The following is a 19,221-nucleotide window of genomic DNA, read 5'->3' on the forward strand; positions in this document are numbered from 1 at the left end:
AAATTGATTTTTTAATTTGCCAAAGGCTCAATTCATTTTATCTTCTAAAGATCTACTTGGATAAACTTCTTCATAACCTAAATAAGAAGGTAAAATAAATTTAACTTCTATGATCTGAAATCAACTCATGCATATAAAAGACTTTTATAGAAGTTCTCTCGTGTAAAAGTTAAGGTGCATAATTGATTTTAGTTTATAAAAGTTCAATTCATTATATTATACTATCTTCTTATTTTCTTCTGCTTTACTTATGGAAAAGTTTATTCAATCAGGACCTTATCCTCTTGTCTTATTGGTGTATATCTAAACAGGGCCTAATTAATGATGGGTGCATTTTTCACTCAGATTAAAGGCACTGTGTTCTACACAGATGCCAATGGAGCAGTTGTTGATATCACTGCCAAGTCTTCGGCATATTTGCCACTGCAAGAGGCGTGCATTCACAGAGTTAAGCATGTAGAAGAAGCGGGCTTAGTCTGGGTTCAAAGAGGAGTTTTTGATCGTTGGTGAGAACTCAGTGGATGATAGCTTGGTCTTGAGTTTAAGGGCTCTTCAGTTTGACCTTGCATGGGAACGATGTAGACAGCTTCAAGCAGAAGATGTTACTGTCAAGGGTAAGGTGGGTTTCGTCCTACTATGAAGCTGTGCTGGATTCAGTTACTCCTATTACCAATCTGCAATAAGGTTAATTTGATCTTAAGATTATTGATTTATTTATTGTGTTAACAGATTGTGGGGGTGAACAAAGGCGGAGTGGTGGCTGAGTTGGAAGGGCTTAGAGGATTTGTTCCATTGTCACAAATATCAACGGTTAGCTCTTGACTTGAGCAGTATTGACATTTATGGACTCTGCATCAGGTTTAAACTTTTAACTTTCTGTATGTCAAGAGTTTCATATTATGGGGTGGGGAGCTAATTCTGTGTTTTACCAATCAATAGCTGCAAATTATTGGTGTGACATTTACCAACATACCATGTAACAGTTCAAAAATATCTTCTTATATTCTCATTGAAGTTAAAATTGATTCATGCAATTTTCTTAACAGAACTTGTATGCTTCTACAAGTTATATGCATTGGATCATTTTGCTGGAAAAAAAAAGAATTCTCAAGATCATTTCTGTCTTTCATCTAGCTTCCAAAGACACAGGGTTTAAGTTCTTTTATACCTGTAGCAAAACAGCTCAAATTCTTCTCGTTTTGGTTATTTTCTTTTCAGAACTCAAATGTAGAAGAGCTTCTTGATAAGGAGCTTCCTCTTAAGTTTGTGGAGGTGGATGAGGAACAATCTAGACTTGTCCTGAGCAACCGCAAGGCCGTAGCTGGCAACCAGGCGCAGCTAGGAATTGGATCAGTGGTCACTGGCTCTGTTCAAAGCCTGAAGCCATATGGTGCCTTCATCGACATTGGTGGAATTAATGGCCTCCTTCACGCCTAGACTCTTGGACATAAAAATCTCAAGTTTCTTATTTCGTTATCTTTGGCATTTTTGAAGGAGAATTCACTCACATAATTCTGAACTTTTTTTGTTATAGGCGGAGGAGATGGCTCAGACATTCAGACAGAGAATAGCCCAAGCAGAAGCTATGGCTCGTGCAGACATGCTTAGGTTCCAGTCTGAGGTATTTATTGGTTTATTATTTGTCCTAAATTCTGAATCCAATAAAAATTAAGAAACAGCAAGGATTAAGTAAGACTATAGGAGATAAAATGAATATAACAAAGTCAGATTTCTGCTGCTGCTGAAGATTATTGGAGCTTCTGAAATGACAAGAATACAATTATTTAAATGGTCCTTATTAGACAAGGAATTTCATAGTGCATTTGCAAAAAAAAGACTGGTATTTTATATATCTGACTCATTTTGAGATAAGAATACATTTCTGCTTCCAGCGATTAGCAATTTATTTTGGACCTATATCATCCATAATTTGAACACCTATAACAGTTTTGATATTTATTTACTCATTTGATGGACCTAATTTGTCAACCTTATTCTTTTTGCAGAGTGGATTGACTATCAGCGGTGATGGGATCCTGGGACCATTTACTTCAGACTTGCCTGAAGAGGGACTGGATCTGAGTGAGGTACCACCAGCTGAAGAATCATGATTCAGAATATCGTGCCCTTTTTTTTTTTGCTTACATCTTTATAATATTGTTTGTAACTAACTATCAAATATTGTTGCCCAACGATGCCATGTATTATTGTGAGTTAAATAAATAGAACTAATTAATATTATCATTACATTCTAAATGATTATTTCGCTGGAATATATTCATCGTTCAAGCAATTTAAAAGAGTTATGCATCTATAGGAGCAAACTACCCAAACACCCCTACGTCATCATAACATGTTAATATAGTTCCCGTACTGTAAGTTGAAACATGTGGATGTAAGCCTGATGCAAAGGGGACTCACATCCCGTCCCTTGCCCCCGAAAAGTTTAATGGGAAAAAACTTTAGGTTATTTTGAATCCAATAAAAATAAACAGACTCATCTAGCCATCTTTTCTTCTATTTTTTTTTGCTTTCTCCTTTTTAAGCACGTCATTTTTTTTTTCATTTTTCTTTCTTTTCCCATCATATCAACACATCCACTAAATCACTTTTATTTTTCCTATTTGAAATTACATCAAGTTTTTTTTTTAAGATTATCAAGTTTGGAGTAGTTGAACTTAATGTCCAACTGAAATCAATCAAATAAATACAAATTCAATCTGATTAAACACATAAATCAAATCCTAATTTTTTTACTGTGTCACGTCGGATTGGCATAACTTAGGATTTAGGACTAAGGTTTTAAAGAGAAAGAAAATGAATTTTTTAAATTTTAAATTAAGAGATTTTTCTAATTTTTATAAAGACAAACAAAAAATTAGAACAGTATGTTAATTTATCATTTTTATTTCTTTATTTTTATAAAATTATCAAAAGAATATCAAAATGGGAAATTTGTCCTTTCCCTTTCCCTTCAAAACCCAATTTCCAAACTCACCCTGAATTCAAAATACAACCTCCCTGTGAAGTTTTTTTATAATGATCATAGAAATAATCAGGAAAATCCCTGCCAAAGTGAAATTTACAAAATAATTCATAATTTAGATATGTACATTTAGAAAAGAGATACCAATTGACAATGAAGATTGAATAAAAATAAGAATATATATACATAAACTCTCACACAGGATAAATTTATTCAATTCTATCCACCATATTATTTGTCGTTTCCAATTAATGGTCATCTGTGAGTCATTTTCTACCGGCTTCAAACCTAAAGATATCGTAAACTCCGCTGCCTCCTTTTAACTTAAATCAAAGCCAGCATCGGCATTTATGGCATACAGTAATTTGGTTTCCAATTGCTCCTTGCTGCAACATATTTGTCAGGGAAAATAGTTTAAAAGAATGAGCAAAAACTACTACAACAAATACTATTGCAAAGGTTAACCTAGCCTAGGACAAACCTTGTATAAGGCGGAAGCTTTAGTAGATTCATACAAGTAGCCGATGTTGGTAATCGGTCAAGTGATTCCTCAGCGGCATTACCGGAAGCCCTATGAGAAGAAACATCAGACAATTCCAATCTGTTATTCTTGTCTTCCAGATATACATAATCATAGAAGAAAAAGAAAACCACTTGAGTAATAGTGTGTAAAATTAATGCTAGCATTAAATAAATATCAGAACATAATTTCTGTAGCAGCATTCACCTTTGTATGCAAAACATAGGTTCAAGATATCGGAAACCAAGCAATGGCCCACGAGAGCAACCTGTCACAAACCTGTAGACACGATAAATTTATTATCCATATCGAGATCTGTCATATAAAAGGCCTACTGATTCCTGTATCTACGTATTTCTTACTTCAGAAATTTCTTCCTGTTTTCCAGTGAAAAGCCTTTGAGAACTTCCCAAAACATCTCCATAACATAATGCTCCTATCAGAAGAAATCACTAAGTTAGAATTCAATAGTGTGGACAAGAATAAAGCTTTTTTAAGCCCAATGGGGTGTGGCCCTGTCATCAGAAAATTAATGATTGAGATTTGAGAGGTAACAGTATTTAAACTGAATGGCAAAAGGTAAAAAATGTATGCTACATGATCCACAAATCCTCATGAGGATCTTGTTGCAGTTTAAAATGAGGCAACAAACACATCCAGTTGTTCCTTACTAACTAAATGCACATAAATGCCAAAGGTCTTACACCATGATAGCCTCCTGCATAGTTGGTATGCAGCCGCAGATCATCAATATCCAAGCTGTCAAGTGAACCTGATATCAGAAGCTGTGGAAAACAATGTCAAGCAAGTTGGATACAGAATCACATATCACATAAAGACATAATTGCAGGTGTTAACATTTTTTTAGGAGAAAACTACTTGAAGATAACACCCAAAAAAAATTGAAAAAAATATATGCAAAAGTATAAGATAGGACTTGGTTAATGTTCTAATAACTAAGGATCATTAGGAATGAAATTTACAACTAAAGATAAAATTCAGTAATGTGCCTTTCTAGGTTTTGCAAAGATTATTACATTTTGTCTGGTTGTCCAATATGTTCTTGAGACCACCACACGAGCAAATATCAAAACCAACAATACAATTGAAAAAAAAGAGAACATAGGTTTCGAGACTGAAAAGCGGATAAGATTATTGGAAAAAAACCTGAAGTTCATGTTCATTAAACATGTCAATCCAATCCTTCTGAATAAGTTGCTGAAATCCCCTCAAGAAATGTGAACTTTGTTGGCGTATCTGAAAACATAATTATTATTATTATTATTGTAATTGAAACATGAGTTGATTTGCATTTGGAAAAACCCAAGTGTCACATCAGATAGAGATAGAGTATATAAGTGGGGGAAAACCCTCACCCTATGAGCTAACTTTTGGGATTGAGTTAGACCCAAACTCACATTTTAAAATGGTATCAAAGTCTATCTTATATTCATTAAAGGGACACCCACCATATTATCCATGCACCAAGCCTTAAAAATGTTGGATGAAAGGGAGTGTATAGGAAAAAATCTAGGTCCCACATTGGCTTAAGATAGTGCCAAGATAGAATATATATAAGTGAGGACAAATGTCACTCTATGAGCTAGCTTTTGGAACGAGTTAGGCCCAAACCCACATTCTAAGAATTGGAAGTACAAGATGCAATTCAATTTTATTTTATTTCTATTTAAAAAGTAACTTTACCTGAAAATTCAAGCGGTGATTGGCTACAAGATGAATAAAAGTAATGACATTTTCATTGGTGACACGCAGGTTCCTTCCTCCAGGAAGCAGTTCCTCCTCTGTTTGTTCTCCATATTCATTATTTACTATAACAAAGTATAGTTCCAACTCCGAAATGTCACCCTTATAATGCTGTTAGTCAAAACAGATTGGTGGGCCAAAAATTGAGTCAATAAGAAAACAGCAGAATCCCACTGAAATATATCATCTTTACAAACTACATATCACCTCCAGCCCAAACCCAAAGTCCATACAAGAATACTATTTAACTAGCACAGTACGTATTTCAAATGACTACCAAAGCATTTATATGTTGTACAAACAAAAAATGCTAACTAGGAAATAAACAAATGAAAAATAAATAAATAAACTAACAAGTTCATATTAGATTTTGACGAGCCTAAATTACAGAAACAAGAAATCAATATTCAGAGAAGGAATGTTATGAGTAAATAAAGTCAGAATGTTTAAGGAGACATTTAAGTTGTATATTTTGTTGTTCTTACACGGATGTATATATTGAAAACAATAAGAGTTGCCTTAAGACTAAGGCGGATACAAGTATATGAAAGCCAGAGATAGAAGTGACATTACCTTAAGAAAAATGAGATGACGATATAATTCTGGGTCTAAGGAAGGCAAGTCATTCAAATAGTTGTGCCTGGTATAAGAGAAACTAAAGGTTTAAGAAAGCGAGAAATACAGAATCCTATTATAGCATTCCAGTCCCTACTTAATACATACTACATTTGTTCCTCCTTTTTAAGTGTCTTTTAAGGTTGTGGAACATGAATTAAGAAGTATAATTAATGTTCTCATTTATATTAAAACTTTTATTTGATTTCCTATTATACCCTTTATCAATCTTATTTCGCTGTCATTTATTCTCTTTAATTTCATAAGAAATGTGTAAAATAATTAGAAGCAAATTCAGAGGCAACTCATTTGCTACTAACACCACCTTGGCAAAAAAATTTATATATACTTTGACCTAAAATATCTATTTAATCCAAGAGAAATATTTCAATAAAAGGGGAAAAAGAACAATAACTTGCTTACTAGAGTCTATATCGTACAAATAATTTAATATGCTATAATCTGTGAAAAATTAAAGTTGAACTTTTTGCAAGTTGGTTTCGATTTTTGAGACATAAGATACAGTGATACACCTCTATTAGCCGGAAGTGCACAAGGTTAATTGAATTCTAGAAATACAATTTATCCACCTCAAGCTCTAAATGTTATGAAGTCACATTTGTGAATCTCATTAGCAAAAAGCAGTAGTAAGCAAGAAAAATAATGCATGAAAATCCAAGATTTGAGCATTAAACTAATTCAATTTATATGGACCAACTACCTAAAGCAGAGCAAGAGACTCCTTGAGTCTTACTTTTGTTTCAATTTGCTCAAGAAGAATGTAGCAAATGGTATATCAACCAGAATCCCTTCAAACATAGCCTGCACATGCAAGTAAGTAGTAAATGTGAAGCAAAATTCCAATTAAGTGCAAGCAGTAGAGGAATAGGATGCAGACTAACTCAAACCACGTGACAAAAAAGATAGAATAGCATTTTGAAGTAGATTCAGTCATTCAATGCAAAGGCCCACTTTATTAGAAAAGAGATTAGAAAGGGAAAGGCGGAGGAGAGGGGATACCTTTGCAAGAAGAGTACCAAGGAAGTGGAAAAATTGGAAATGTTGTTCATGTATCATTCCAGATCCAGGATTAGCATAAAGCAGGTGATCCGCTGTTTCCTAAATGCATTAACATTCAGTATACCGAGAATTAGTAAATCTCAAGCAACAAATATAAGGATACCAAGGGCAGGATTATAAAATGAAGTCACTTTCGATCACGCCACCTATCCAATTGCGTTCATATTCACACACACTAATATTTCTATAACCTGGATTCTTTAATGTGGTGAAACTATATAGAGTGTAGAAAATAACCTTCATGTAAATATAAACTTACTTTTGCTGATTAAAAAAAAATGTAAAATATAAACAATAGCACAATATTACTATGACCTTAAATAATCCATATTGAACATCAAAGGCAGCACGTGTGATGTTCTCCATGAAATCTTTGAATATTCCACCACCATCAATTCCAGCCTCTTCAACTCCAAATTCATTGACAAAAGTCACACGAATCTGCAAAGCAGCAAAAGGTAATCACTCTCAAATAAAAGGAGGACTTACACTTCCCTTAAAGACTAGAAAATAGGGAATGAATAATAAATATGAAAATATGCCTAAGAAAAGGATTTTACCGATCCTCGAAGACTATCTTCTGTCAACTGGCTCATTTGATTATAAGCATCTTCCAAAATACGATCTCGTTTTATTCTGAACCGATTTCTAGAAAATACAGCTTGAGGTCCATGCCTTTGCCTAACAGCAGCTAGTTGAGACTGATGAAACAATAAATAGATTATAGTCACTATGAAGTGTAAACTAATATATTAATGGACCAGTGACATGTTATGATATGCAGAAACTCCAGAACCTTGCTTGCAGTTGCAGTTATCTATCGTAAATAGATAATACAAAGGTAACCAGAAACAAAATCAAAGTCAAAAAAGAGATTCTTACAGAGAATATTTTAACCCTGCTCGTAAATGGTATCAAGAAAGGGGCCTGTTTCAAAATTTCATTTGCTCGTGTATTTTCTATTACAGCCTGTGGAAAACGGATTATAAGGGTTATACAAATAACAATTCAAGTTTCCATCCTATAACCTTAAAAATCAATGAAAGAGAGAATACCTGAGAGCTAAATAAGTCATTCACCCCATCAGCCTGGAAGTTACTGGGGGATGTAAACTGCTGCCTATTGTTCCAATCTTGCAGCTATGGGAAGACTTCAGAATTAGAAATATAATAAACATAATTCATATGATATGATTATTGGTGGCAAATCATATGCATGCCTCTTAAAAGAACAGATAAGAAGGATCTTTAATACAGAGAGTTGAACAGTAAAGGCTTATTTGGTTTGAGAAAACATTTTGCATTTCCATTTCTTATTTTCATAAAATGTCACCTTGTTTTCATTTTGTTTTCCTATTTTCAAATATTAAACTGTATGTGAAAACAAGAAATGAAAACAAAATATTTTTTCAAACCAACAGACCCTGAAGAAAACTGGAAAACCTCTATTTTTTTCAATATTTGATAGAGAGAAAAAAAATGTTATTAGTGAGAAATGTGTAAAAGTAGAACTACAGAGATGATAAAATATCCCCCAAAACAGAATAAGAAACAAAAAAGAAAAAAGGATGAAATAAAAATGACAAGTCTCTCTGTTTTCAAATTAGACAAAAAAAATCCCCCCAAACACTCATGAGCATAGCACAGAAAAGCCATAATACAAACCTATCCTAAACTATTGGGAAAAACCCAAGTCCCACATCAGCTAAAAATAAAGCCAAGATAGAGTATATAAGTGAGGGGCAACCCTCATCCCATGAGCTAACTTTTGGGGTTGAGTTAGGTCTAAACTCAGATTCTAAGATGGTATCAGAGCATACCCGACTAAAGATAAAGCCAAGATAGAGTATATAAGTGAGGGACAACCCTCACCCCTTAAGCTAGCTTTTGGGGTTTTTCCCAATATAAACCAATGCCCTAAGAGACGCCCTGAGGGATATAAAAAAATTTAGAATATCATTTTTTTGTTTCCAAGCGAAATATAACAGGGAACATGAAATAAGATATACAACATATAAAAACTGTTTCTACCTGGGAGAGAAGCTCAGACACTACAATGCTAACCCTCTGTTGAATGGTCTGAACAGACTGCCCCTTACTAGCTGAACTAACTGGAACAGATTTTACCGAATTAGCAGATGTGATATGATTCCCCCACAGTAGCTGCCACAGAACCTGTGGAAACAGAACTATCCAGAATTAATTGTAATTGTAAAGGTCACATTTGTATTCAGAGCTTCTGCAGAAACCATGTTTGCAATATATTCTAGGTCAATGACACCAATTTAATGAAAAATGTATCATACTCTAGTTCTATGGACTTGGGCATACAACCTTGCAAAGATTCAACATGATATAATTTAGGTTTCACTCAACTACTTTTTTTTTTTTTTGCTCAGCAAAAATAGGTATATATAAATAGAGAGAGTACCAGAGGTACTGAAAATACATAATGAAGTTAGGTACATGGCTGGTTCCAAGAACTAGCCTAACAGTGTATAATAGGGACCAGCTTAACCCAGTACAAGGATTACAAAAGTCCTGCACCTATTATATAAATCCCTGCAGCTGCCATCCTTTCCTAATTACCCAAAAGCATCTCTCAAATAAGTGGACCAATGGTTAAATTGCAGGTCAAAATCTTTTTCCATAACTTTAAGCCAGGACCAGATTAAGAGTACTGCATCATCCAGCAGTTTACTTCCGTTGAAAGTTTGGTTTTCAAAAATTATTCCATTTCTGTGCTGCCATATGGTCCATGTTAAAGCAGCCCACCAACACTTCCATCTTGTAGCTTTAGTTCCATTAATGAAATATTTTGTCCTACTCAACCACAAATTGTAAAGAATTTTTCCTAAAAAAACTCATAAAAAAACATTTACCTGTCTCAATATAATGATGAGGCTTCTAATGTCCTTCAGTGATAGCGGTTTCTCCTGCTCATAAAATTCTTCATTATCGACAATCATAAGCATGTGCCTGATAAGAGAAAAATAGGTTATGGTATACTTAAATGATCTAAGATCACATAGAATATAGTTGAATAACAATATTTGGTAAATTGCTAGAGTGAAAAAGCACCTAGCAGGCCATAAGTTTATATTGATTTAAGAGTTCATACATACATATACGTACAATAAAGAGCAATAAATACAAAACTTAAGAATCTGAACAATCACATAACCTCCCAGACTTTAAATGCCAGTCATAAAACCCATTCCCAAGAAAGATATTCAGAATTAAAAATTAATTTTAAAAAAAAACTCCAGCTACGGTGAGCAGACAGAAAACATTACATGCCTCCATACACGCATATATTAAAAATGAAAATGGTACAAAAAGTCTTACTTGTAGACAGGACAGAATACAGCCAGAGGTAACAGCCAACCAGGTGCATCATTTGAGAAGTGTGATGACCATTTTTGGTTCTCATGACACCGCTTCATAAAATTCCAAAGTGTTGGAACAAGTTCAGTTCTGTAAGCTAGCACTGTCATAATCCGTTCAAGTGGCAGTTTGTTGAAGGTAACATTCAAAAACCCACAAACCCCATCAACAGCTGTAACATCTCTATCGTTGGGTCCATAATCTGAACCATTGACAGATGAAATCTCTTTAAATAGTATATTTGTCTGCACATGCCAAAAAGTAAAAATCTTGATCAAATTTCAAAATAAATGTCAATGAAAATTTCCAATCAAATGAAATTCTAGATACAAATGTCATTTGAAAAATGGCATACCAGTTGCAGAAGGAAGCGAGGATTTATGGCATTATAAATTTGCTGCTCCAATTTCCTATCTAAAGCTATTTCCATGACTTCATTGTCTCCAGTCATATCATCCTCAGCAATCATAGGACCTGACATTACCAATCAAGAACTTGTTAGAATTGAGAATGGATTGGACCTATCTCTTCCCAAAAAGTTAACTCAAGAGGGGAGGATTACAAATTCATTATAAGGTGTACTTAGCCCACATACCAAGCTGATGTGGGATCCTAACACACAACCCTCACCTATGACTAGACATTTGGAGCACCAAGTTTGTCAAACTTAATATCTACAAGTAGCCCAACAAGAAGTTGGGATAGGGTCTACTAAAATACTAGAATTGAGAACAAAATTGACATAACCACAAAAGCTAGCTCAAGGGAGAGGATTGTCCAAGTCCTTATAAGGAATACTTTGACCACATACCTAGCTAATGTGACCACTCTTACTTGAAAAATAAAGAAAGATGAATTTTGAAACCAATGAAATATATTTCATAATTTGATCTGATGAAGTAACTAAGCAGGCTACTGTGTTATGAGCAGGTATATTCAGAAACAATAGCTCGCCTAGTTTTCAAAGGTGAATACTTCTACAATTAAAGTCTTTAAGGTTCTTAGTGAACAATGGGTATCTCTTCCACATTGACCATTGGAGCAGATTCTCATCATACAACTAAGAATTTTATCAAGAATAAGGAGATTATTATGGCACGACACAATTTTAGCAGTTCTCTAATGTATTTTGTTGGAATTGGGCTTTTGGTTTCTATTTGATGTTCTACCCATGGTTGTCTCAAATCTCAATGGGGCTTTTATATCTGATATGAAGAGAGACTGGACTCTTTGTTGCATTTCTGGGCAACATATGCTTGCTGTTTCTTTGAAAATGTTGTTAGTAGGATTACGCATCCTCCCCCATATGTATTTCCCTGTGTTTCTTTTTAATAATATATTATTTTATCAAAAATGAAAAATACGATAGTAATCTTCAATGAAAGAAGTGAAGTCTTCAATTCAAAAAATTGAGCATATGATAGGAAAGCATACTTTCTCTACTATTGGAAGTTTTCACAGATGGGAGTGCCTCCAGCAAAAATGTAGTGACAGCTGCAAGGTCTATGGCCTGAAAGGGAACAAACATTAATCAACTGTAAAATTGAGTTGAGTTGTTAAGCACAAGTTTCAAACTCAATTGCATGACTGCATCAAATAATTTAAATGGCCACCCCAATCCCCAGCAAACAAAAGATTCACTTTCAATGTCAAATCTAAAGAAAAGGATTTTTGTAAAATGATTTAGAGATGAAGGTGTCAGAATACTAGTCAAGGACTCAAAATTCATAAGAAGATTTATAAATGGCAACGAAAAGAACAAGTATTCTATCCTATATATATGGACAGTTGGCCATATGTATAAATGCCAGAAAAGAAAATCATGTTATCAGGGATATGAAAAGACAGCTTTTGCAATAATTATGAATCTGGAAGTTGTGCATGAGGCAATACAAGATGTGGGCTCCACAGGGTATAAACAGTGACTGACCGTCAATAAATTGTAAAAACTTTGTTCATTTTACCCAACCAAAATCATAGAGCTGAAGGTTAATGGCCCATTATTGCATGAGACAAGTGAAGGGATACCTCCATTATCTAATAAAAAGTAAAGCAATTCAACTCTTTCTTGGCTACTTTTTAATAGAAGGTATGTAATTATTGTAATATGAACCTAAAAAAACAAAAGATATGTAATCCACCCCTGGTAACTCTCTTCTCCCCCATAATAAAACCACTTTTATGTAAAAAAAGAACTGAAAGCAAACTGTAAAAATCAAGATTCCTACTGCATCAAATGTATATCCATCATGAGATCAATCTCTTCAGTATCTATGTCATAAAGTGAGATGAATGAGGCAAGTTATAGCAGATGACATACTGCAGTGAATAAGCTCCGTACCATGTCAAATGAACAGTTAGGATGGGACAAAGCAATTCCAGCAGTTTCTAATACATTTCCAAGCATACACGCATGGCTCGGAAATTCAGTTGATATATCCTTAGGTAGCAAATTGATCAGATTTTGCCCAAACATTGCCATTTGATGAATGTAGCATTGGTTCAGGTCGTCTGCGGCAAAAATCTGAGTACCAAAGCAAATATGTTCAAAATTCTACAAAACTTGCCAAAATTCATATATATATATAAGATCTGGATTGCTGGCAAACATACAAAGGATCCTCCAGCATTAAGACTGAAGATGTCAGAAATTACTGTTACAAAAACCAATAAAAGGAATAAAAATAATCAATCACTCTTAATCAGCTCAAGCCCCTCCCCCATGTAAATTCCAATTAAACGGTAAGTAAAGTTATTAAGTCCAGAACAGGGCCCTTAACACATCGAATGATGGAGTAAATAATCAAGTACACATAGTCCAGTTGCTTATGGGTAAAGCTTTGCATGTTGGTTTTTTGTTTTCATTCAGTTGGAATTTACTGGGTCTAGGTGATAACAGTTGATGACCATAGAAATGCTATGCAATTGCAAACAGATTAGAAAATTGATTTAAGCATCAGAATATTCAATTTGTCTATCTCAACAGAGGCACACAGAATTTCAAACAAGCTTAAAGCTCACAAAGTAGATTGCAGATGCAGTACATAAAGACATTCTTTCAATAGTTTGTCATGTATTTTATAATCCAAGTTCCTATGTTAACGTTCAAATTTCAGAAATGTATAGAGACGGAGACCTTTCCCACTTTTAGTTTTCCTTTAACATTTATGAAAAAGATTGGCATCCTTGATGACTAATACATCTCTTAAGCTTCCACTTATAACAAAGAAAAGGAACCCCAAAATAGAATAAGTGGAAAACATACCTGTTGTAAATTTGGGAAAAGATGCCACAAGAAAGGAATAGTAATGATCTGTGATGCAAAGCTATATCTTGGATTAATTTGTGAACAGATACATGGCTTCTGACCAACATGACATATTACAGCAATAAGCACACGCTCCAATGATGATCCCTTGCCAATGGAAAAATAATTTTCTGCATTATCCTACAGGGGATCACCAGGGTAGTTTAAGCTTTGGCTGGTGAATGATATAATAAATAAAAGGAACATGATCTGAAATAACAAAACTAGAAAGTATAATATAAACAATAAGAAAGAATGGAGTAAACAACTTATAGTGCATATTTAATCCATTGGCCTAGTTTCTTTTTCTGGTTAAGTAGGACATCCTGTTAAGATCTAGTAAGGGAAGACAGAAATTGATTGGGGGTGCATCAACCCCCCACCTCAAACACTACAGCTCCTTGGTGACAACAGGAAGTGCCACTTGGCTACAAAGCCATTGAGCTAGTATTTCTTTACTAAATTGATTATTACACATAAGAGAATAATATAGATTCAAAAGTTAATCACTGACTTTTGGTATAGTTTGAATGAGACTTTCTTCAAACTCAAGAATGGAATAAGAACAGAAAAATTGTAACTGATAGTGATATATGCACAAAAAAAAGGACAGCTTTGCTTCATATTTTAGCCATTTGGCTGGGTGTTTTCCTTGCTTTTGTTTCATTAGAATATCCCAGACTCCCCCAGCTTTATTTGCTTTCTAATAATGCTTTCTTCAATAAAACACATTACTGTAAATGCAATAAAACTCAGAGAAGCAGACATTCTGAAGAAATTTATCTCAAGATAAATGTATTTTTGTCACATCACGCATTTAGAAAATAAGGATTTTTTTCACCCACAAAAAAAAAAGGAGGAAGCAACTAGCAAGAGTTAAACTAAAATCATTATTTTCCCTTGCTCACTCCCATATTTCTCAAACACATGTAATCTATCAAATAATGAGATAACTTGTTTCTGAAAAATATTACCTTTCCTGTAAGAATTATCTCTCTGAGTAGGCCAACTGCATTGTTTTGAATGAGATATTCAACTATCTTACAGCTCCATGGCAATTTGGGATCAATTAACAATACTAAAACCTCCAATAAAGGAATAGCTGACACATTCAATTCCTCAGGAGTCAATAAAAGCTGATCCTTTAACTGATTTCTGTCAAGTTAAAAATTAAATAAGCAAGCTAGCAAAGAAACCCCAAAAATACAAAGCAGAAAAAATACAAGGGCATTTTTGGATAATTAAAAAAAGAGTACAAACATCAAGACCAAAGGCATGATACCATGAAGATTACAAGTTTCTCGGTTAACTTGTGAAATACTTGCAAGTCATCCAATCCAATGGCCAACATATGCACAGGAGGGATGAAGCACTATTTATCTAGTGACCTTCATATATGACATTTTTGGTCACTTGTATTTCTCATCATTACCGACAAATAGAAATAGAATGCTAAGATGCCCCACAATGGCTAGGAACATGGCCAAACACTCCTTATCAGTCTTGGTCAATTCACACCAATTTAGTATATAAAAAAAAGACAAATAGCATGTGATTTAGTATATAAAAAAGACATAAAACAAAATACAATAGAACCAATGCAACATGAACAGGACAAAACCCTTAACAGCATAACCAATATTTTAAAAGGGCGTCAGTTTTAGTGTCCAACATAAAAAGGACCGGTAAAAACAGGCTAGAGATTTTAAAGAGTCAGCTCAGAAAAGGAATTAAAATATGTTCATGAAACCAACCTATTCTGATGCAGAGCACAAACACAAGCTTGTACAAATCGCTTCACTCTAAAGTTCACCAAAGCACGTGTGGATGAATAATCCACCCCTGCAAAAAGTTTCACAACATCCCCTGTTGCAAATATTTTAGCTTTACAAGTTTTGTGACAAACACTTTGGGGGGAAAATACAGGAAAGCAAGAATCTACAATATTTCAAATTGCTTTTCTTCTATCAAGCACCAGACGTAACAACCTTAGCATGGTTTTGTCAAACACTTCAATACCTATGTCTTTAAGAGATTATAAAGAGGTATCTAGAAACTAGAATACGACCTTTGTCACATAACACAACCATAAGGATTGCAAAAGACACTTATAAAATTAAAAAAAGAGGATTGCAAATGTCACTTAAAAATTAAAAAATTAAATTTAAGAAGTCTAGGGGACCAAAACTTCAATCATAGTCTGCTCACCATATTGTTTCAAATAAAACAGCTGATTTCCGTATAAAAGAATTAAGAGAAGGAAGATTACAAATAATAAATAGAAAAGTTACAGAGAAAACTAAATTCTTAACATCTTCAGCAGAAGTCATTGATTATAGAAATATTTAAAATCTTGTGACTGAGTCAGAGTTTTCAATGGCAGAAAGTACAATTCATGGGACCAATAACAAATGCAGTATGAGATAGGATTTAAATTCTGTGAAATACACAGCCTTCATTTTTTTTCTTTTATGATTATGATAAAATGAATACATTAAGGAGGAAAATGATAACTCAATGATCATCCACATTGTCACTTTGAAAGAAAATATACAAACTAACTAGAGGCGAAACAAGCACCATAAAGTCAATTGATTGCACTAGAAATCTCTTTTCTGGTGGGTGAAAAGATTAAATGTAAAATAAATATAGGTTCCAGTTTGCAATTTTTTTCCCAAATGCCTTAAAATACAAGTACAGTAGATAAAGAACTGTAAAATCCATAGGAAATGGAAGGTTGATTAAGAATTACCATTATCCTGAACAGACCACCAAAGCAACCGGCATATTTGCACAAGAACTAAGAAATCATCAATATTTTCTGCCTTAAAGAAATAGAGGAACTGGTAGAGGAAATTAGAATCTGGACCAAAAGAATTCCTGAATGCACACAAGATGACATTAATTTGATTAGTAAGGGTGCAGTTTTCAAGTAAGATCATACCAAAATAAGATGCATCATTAATTAATACAAAAGCTTATAATAAAAGAAAATGAACAGTATTCAACAATTATAATTTGTGATTATCAAATTTCACCTGTCCACGTTCTGGCAATGCTTCCCATAGATTTTATAGAACTGCTCTCGCACCTTAGATTGTTCAGTTCTGACAGCTTTTCTCCCTCTGAAGCATTTCTGTAGCTAGAATCAGTCAACAATTTGCATGACACATGAATGATGTTCACTCCCATCAACATAATGTGCCCACCACACAGTATACACAACGCATCAAACTACAATCTAGGCAGCTAAACTTTAGGAACTGAATGACACTGCAATCTTATTTTCACTTATCATGTAGCAGTGAATATTCAAAATACTTACAATTTTAAAACAAAAATATCACGAAACCAAGCAAATTGAGGAGCATCAACCATGGCCAAAATCAAAACAAGCAATGCAACTTTCATTAAGATTTAAAACACTACCATGACGCATGGCATAATACAACAAAAAATTTAATACTAAAATTTCATTTACAGATGGGAAACAATTGAAAGTAGTATGTTGATAAATTACTGGAATCAAAACCTTTTAATATTGAAATCTCAAACAAACAGTATATAGTTAGTGGATTCAGCCAGTTTTATATTACTCATTAAATTGTAACCATGAAACAACATCAAATAATTCACCATAACATCTTGGTGGTGAGGAGGCAGAGGGAAATAGTTGGAAGCGGGCTTTTCTTTGGGGTTTTGGGGAGAGGGAGGCATAAGGATAGGTACAGAGTGAAAGTGGGAATCAGGATATAAGAACATCTGCTAAGAGGTTTCTCCTATCCTCTAGAGCTCTAATTCTGTGCATAATTTCCCCATAAAAATGTTTTTATATTGTGTTTGGCGTGTTGATTTTTCATGCGAACTTTGTCTTCCTCAAAAACTTGAGTGACAGAGAAACTAGTGAAGCAAAATCTTTCTTTCCTGGCTAAAATACAATTTTGGTCCTCTTATTTTACTCAAACAGCAATTTTGGATCCTATAAAAAAAAATAGAGACATTTGGTCTTCCTATTTTTCAAAATCAAGGATTTTGGTTCAACTGTCAATTTCAGGGGTTGACCATTAATAAGTAGACTGCTAAATCGCAGACGTGACACTATAATATTGGGTGTTTTAATTATAATTTTGACTAATAAAGTATTTAATTTAATAAGAATTTAATTAAAAACTATTAATTATCATAAAAAAAATCTTTAAATCACCTAAGAATTTAATTAATATATACACATATGGGCATCTATACACATTTGGGTTTCTAAACTTCTATTTTCCAACATGACGGAATTTGAAACAGTGGAGCAATACTTGACAAAAACAACGTAAATTGCCGGAGGCAGCTAAACACAACAACAATATCACACCATCAAGCATTACGATGAGAATAATTCAGCTAATTTCACTTGCTACAAAACTTGTCAAATGCATTACAGAAACAGTGATGCACAACGAAATTGCAAGATTAAAAACTAAAATCAAGCAGATGCACTTAAACCTGAATTTTGAGTACAGCAGAGTTCTGCTGGCGCAACCATAAGCGCCGGTTGCGTTCAACTCGCGTCTGTTCTAGAAGGTTCTTCCGGTCCCTTTCCTTTGAACTGCGACCTCCCAAATCGACACGCTTCCGCGTCGAAGGATCGCCGCTGAAGAACATTTTTTATCGCTTTTTTCTTCTGTACGGCCAATTCATGCCCTAGTTTCCATCACAACGAAGATCGCACCACGCAAAGCGCGTTTAATTTGCAATGAGAGCTCGCTTCGATGGGAAGAAAAGGATTTGGCCGAAAAAGTTGCCCTAGAATTAGAGAAAAGTGGGAACCGAGTTCTTTGGTGCAAGGCGATAGGAAAGTCTCAACAGTAATAATAATGAGAATTCTTAATACGAAAAACCAATTTGATCACAGCAAAATAAGAATGATAACAATAGCAGTAATGGAATGGAAAATCAGTGTTTGCAAATAGAAGAAGAACGTGAAATTTTCGCAAGCTTTCTCGTGCTTCCCTCACTTTCCCGGGAGCGCTGTGTTGGGAATAAGTTTTTAAGAAAGAAAGCAGTCCAAAATAAAACATACTGGTTTTACTATGTATGGTGTGGTCAAAAATAATAATAATAATTAGCCATCCTAATTAGAATTTTTCTTCTTTGGTGTCTCACAAACTTCGATAGTTTCAGTCGGCTATAAAATAATCTTAGGTTCTAGGTTTAATAAATAAAGTTGGTGGAGACTAGGGTGCGTAAGTGAAATTTCTTATGCATCCAACACAAATTTCGATGAATATATTGCATCTGTCTGATTTTAAAATTAAAAAATCAAACGGTGAAGATTGATTATGCTACGACGGAATTGTTTACACCAGATAAAATAAAAAAATATGAGATTTTTTTTTCTTTTTTCTCACTCCTCTGAGCTTCTGCCTCCGAGTTTCTGCCTTTCATCTCTGATCACCCCTCTCTCCTCTGAGCTTCTCTCTCTTTCGAACTTCTGCCTTTCGTCTCTGACCACCCCTCTCTCCTACTAACTTCTTTCGAGCTCCTCCCTTTGGTCTCCAACCACCCCTCCTTC

At 34.2% G+C, this 19,221-nt stretch overlaps 1 protein-coding gene and 1 pseudogene across 2 annotated transcripts; one reads left to right on the forward strand and one right to left on the reverse strand.

Moving 5' to 3' along the window:
- Positions 1-233: 233 nt before the first annotated feature.
- LOC100783379 (30S ribosomal protein S1, chloroplastic-like) lies at positions 234-2,241 on the forward strand (annotated as a pseudogene).
- Positions 2,242-3,133: 892 nt separating this feature from the next.
- On the reverse strand, positions 3,134-18,736 carry LOC100789933 (E3 ubiquitin-protein ligase UPL6). 2 transcript variants are annotated; one of them, XM_041017415.1, is made up of 26 exons: positions 18,153-18,736; positions 16,697-16,794; positions 16,411-16,538; positions 15,413-15,500; positions 14,633-14,813; positions 13,617-13,799; positions 12,693-12,875; positions 11,786-11,861; positions 10,707-10,825; positions 10,313-10,596; positions 9,847-9,943; positions 8,996-9,139; positions 8,021-8,104; positions 7,848-7,934; positions 7,526-7,666; positions 7,281-7,406; positions 6,906-7,004; positions 6,640-6,707; positions 5,844-5,910; positions 5,211-5,381; positions 4,674-4,763; positions 4,211-4,291; positions 3,869-3,942; positions 3,714-3,785; positions 3,468-3,557; positions 3,134-3,372 (listed from the first exon to the last, which is right to left on the reverse strand). In XM_041017415.1, the coding sequence occupies exons 1-26, from the start codon at positions 18,309-18,311 to the stop codon at positions 3,306-3,308; spliced, it is 3,057 nt and encodes a 1,018-aa protein (XP_040873349.1). In that variant the 5' UTR covers positions 18,312-18,736; the 3' UTR covers positions 3,134-3,305. The 2 variants fall into 2 exon arrangements, with proteins under 2 accessions (XP_040873349.1, XP_003529499.1); XM_003529451.5 differs by having other exon boundaries at positions 15,413-15,524; positions 18,153-18,735.
- Between the last annotated feature and the right edge of the window lie 485 nt (positions 18,737-19,221).

This window comes from Glycine max, chromosome 7 (genome assembly GCF_000004515.6).
Source record: "Glycine max cultivar Williams 82 chromosome 7, Glycine_max_v4.0, whole genome shotgun sequence".
Classification (NCBI taxonomy): Eukaryota; Viridiplantae; Streptophyta; class Magnoliopsida; order Fabales; family Fabaceae; genus Glycine; species Glycine max.

Bases quoted from the DNA above. Each gene is read 5' to 3' on its own strand.
- LOC100789933 (XM_003529451.5), bottom strand. From the start codon at position 18,311: ATGTTCTTCAGCGGCGATCCTTCGACGCGGAAGCGTGTCGATTTGGGA. The intron at 7,667-7,847 runs GTAAGAATCTCT...TTGTTTCATCAG, and splicing joins GCAGGGTTAAAATATTCTCT to TCTCAACTAGCTGCTGTTAG. The intron at 3,943-4,210 runs GTAAGACCTTTG...TTCTTCTGATAG, and splicing joins ATGCAGGAGGCTATCATGGT to GAGCATTATGTTATGGAGAT.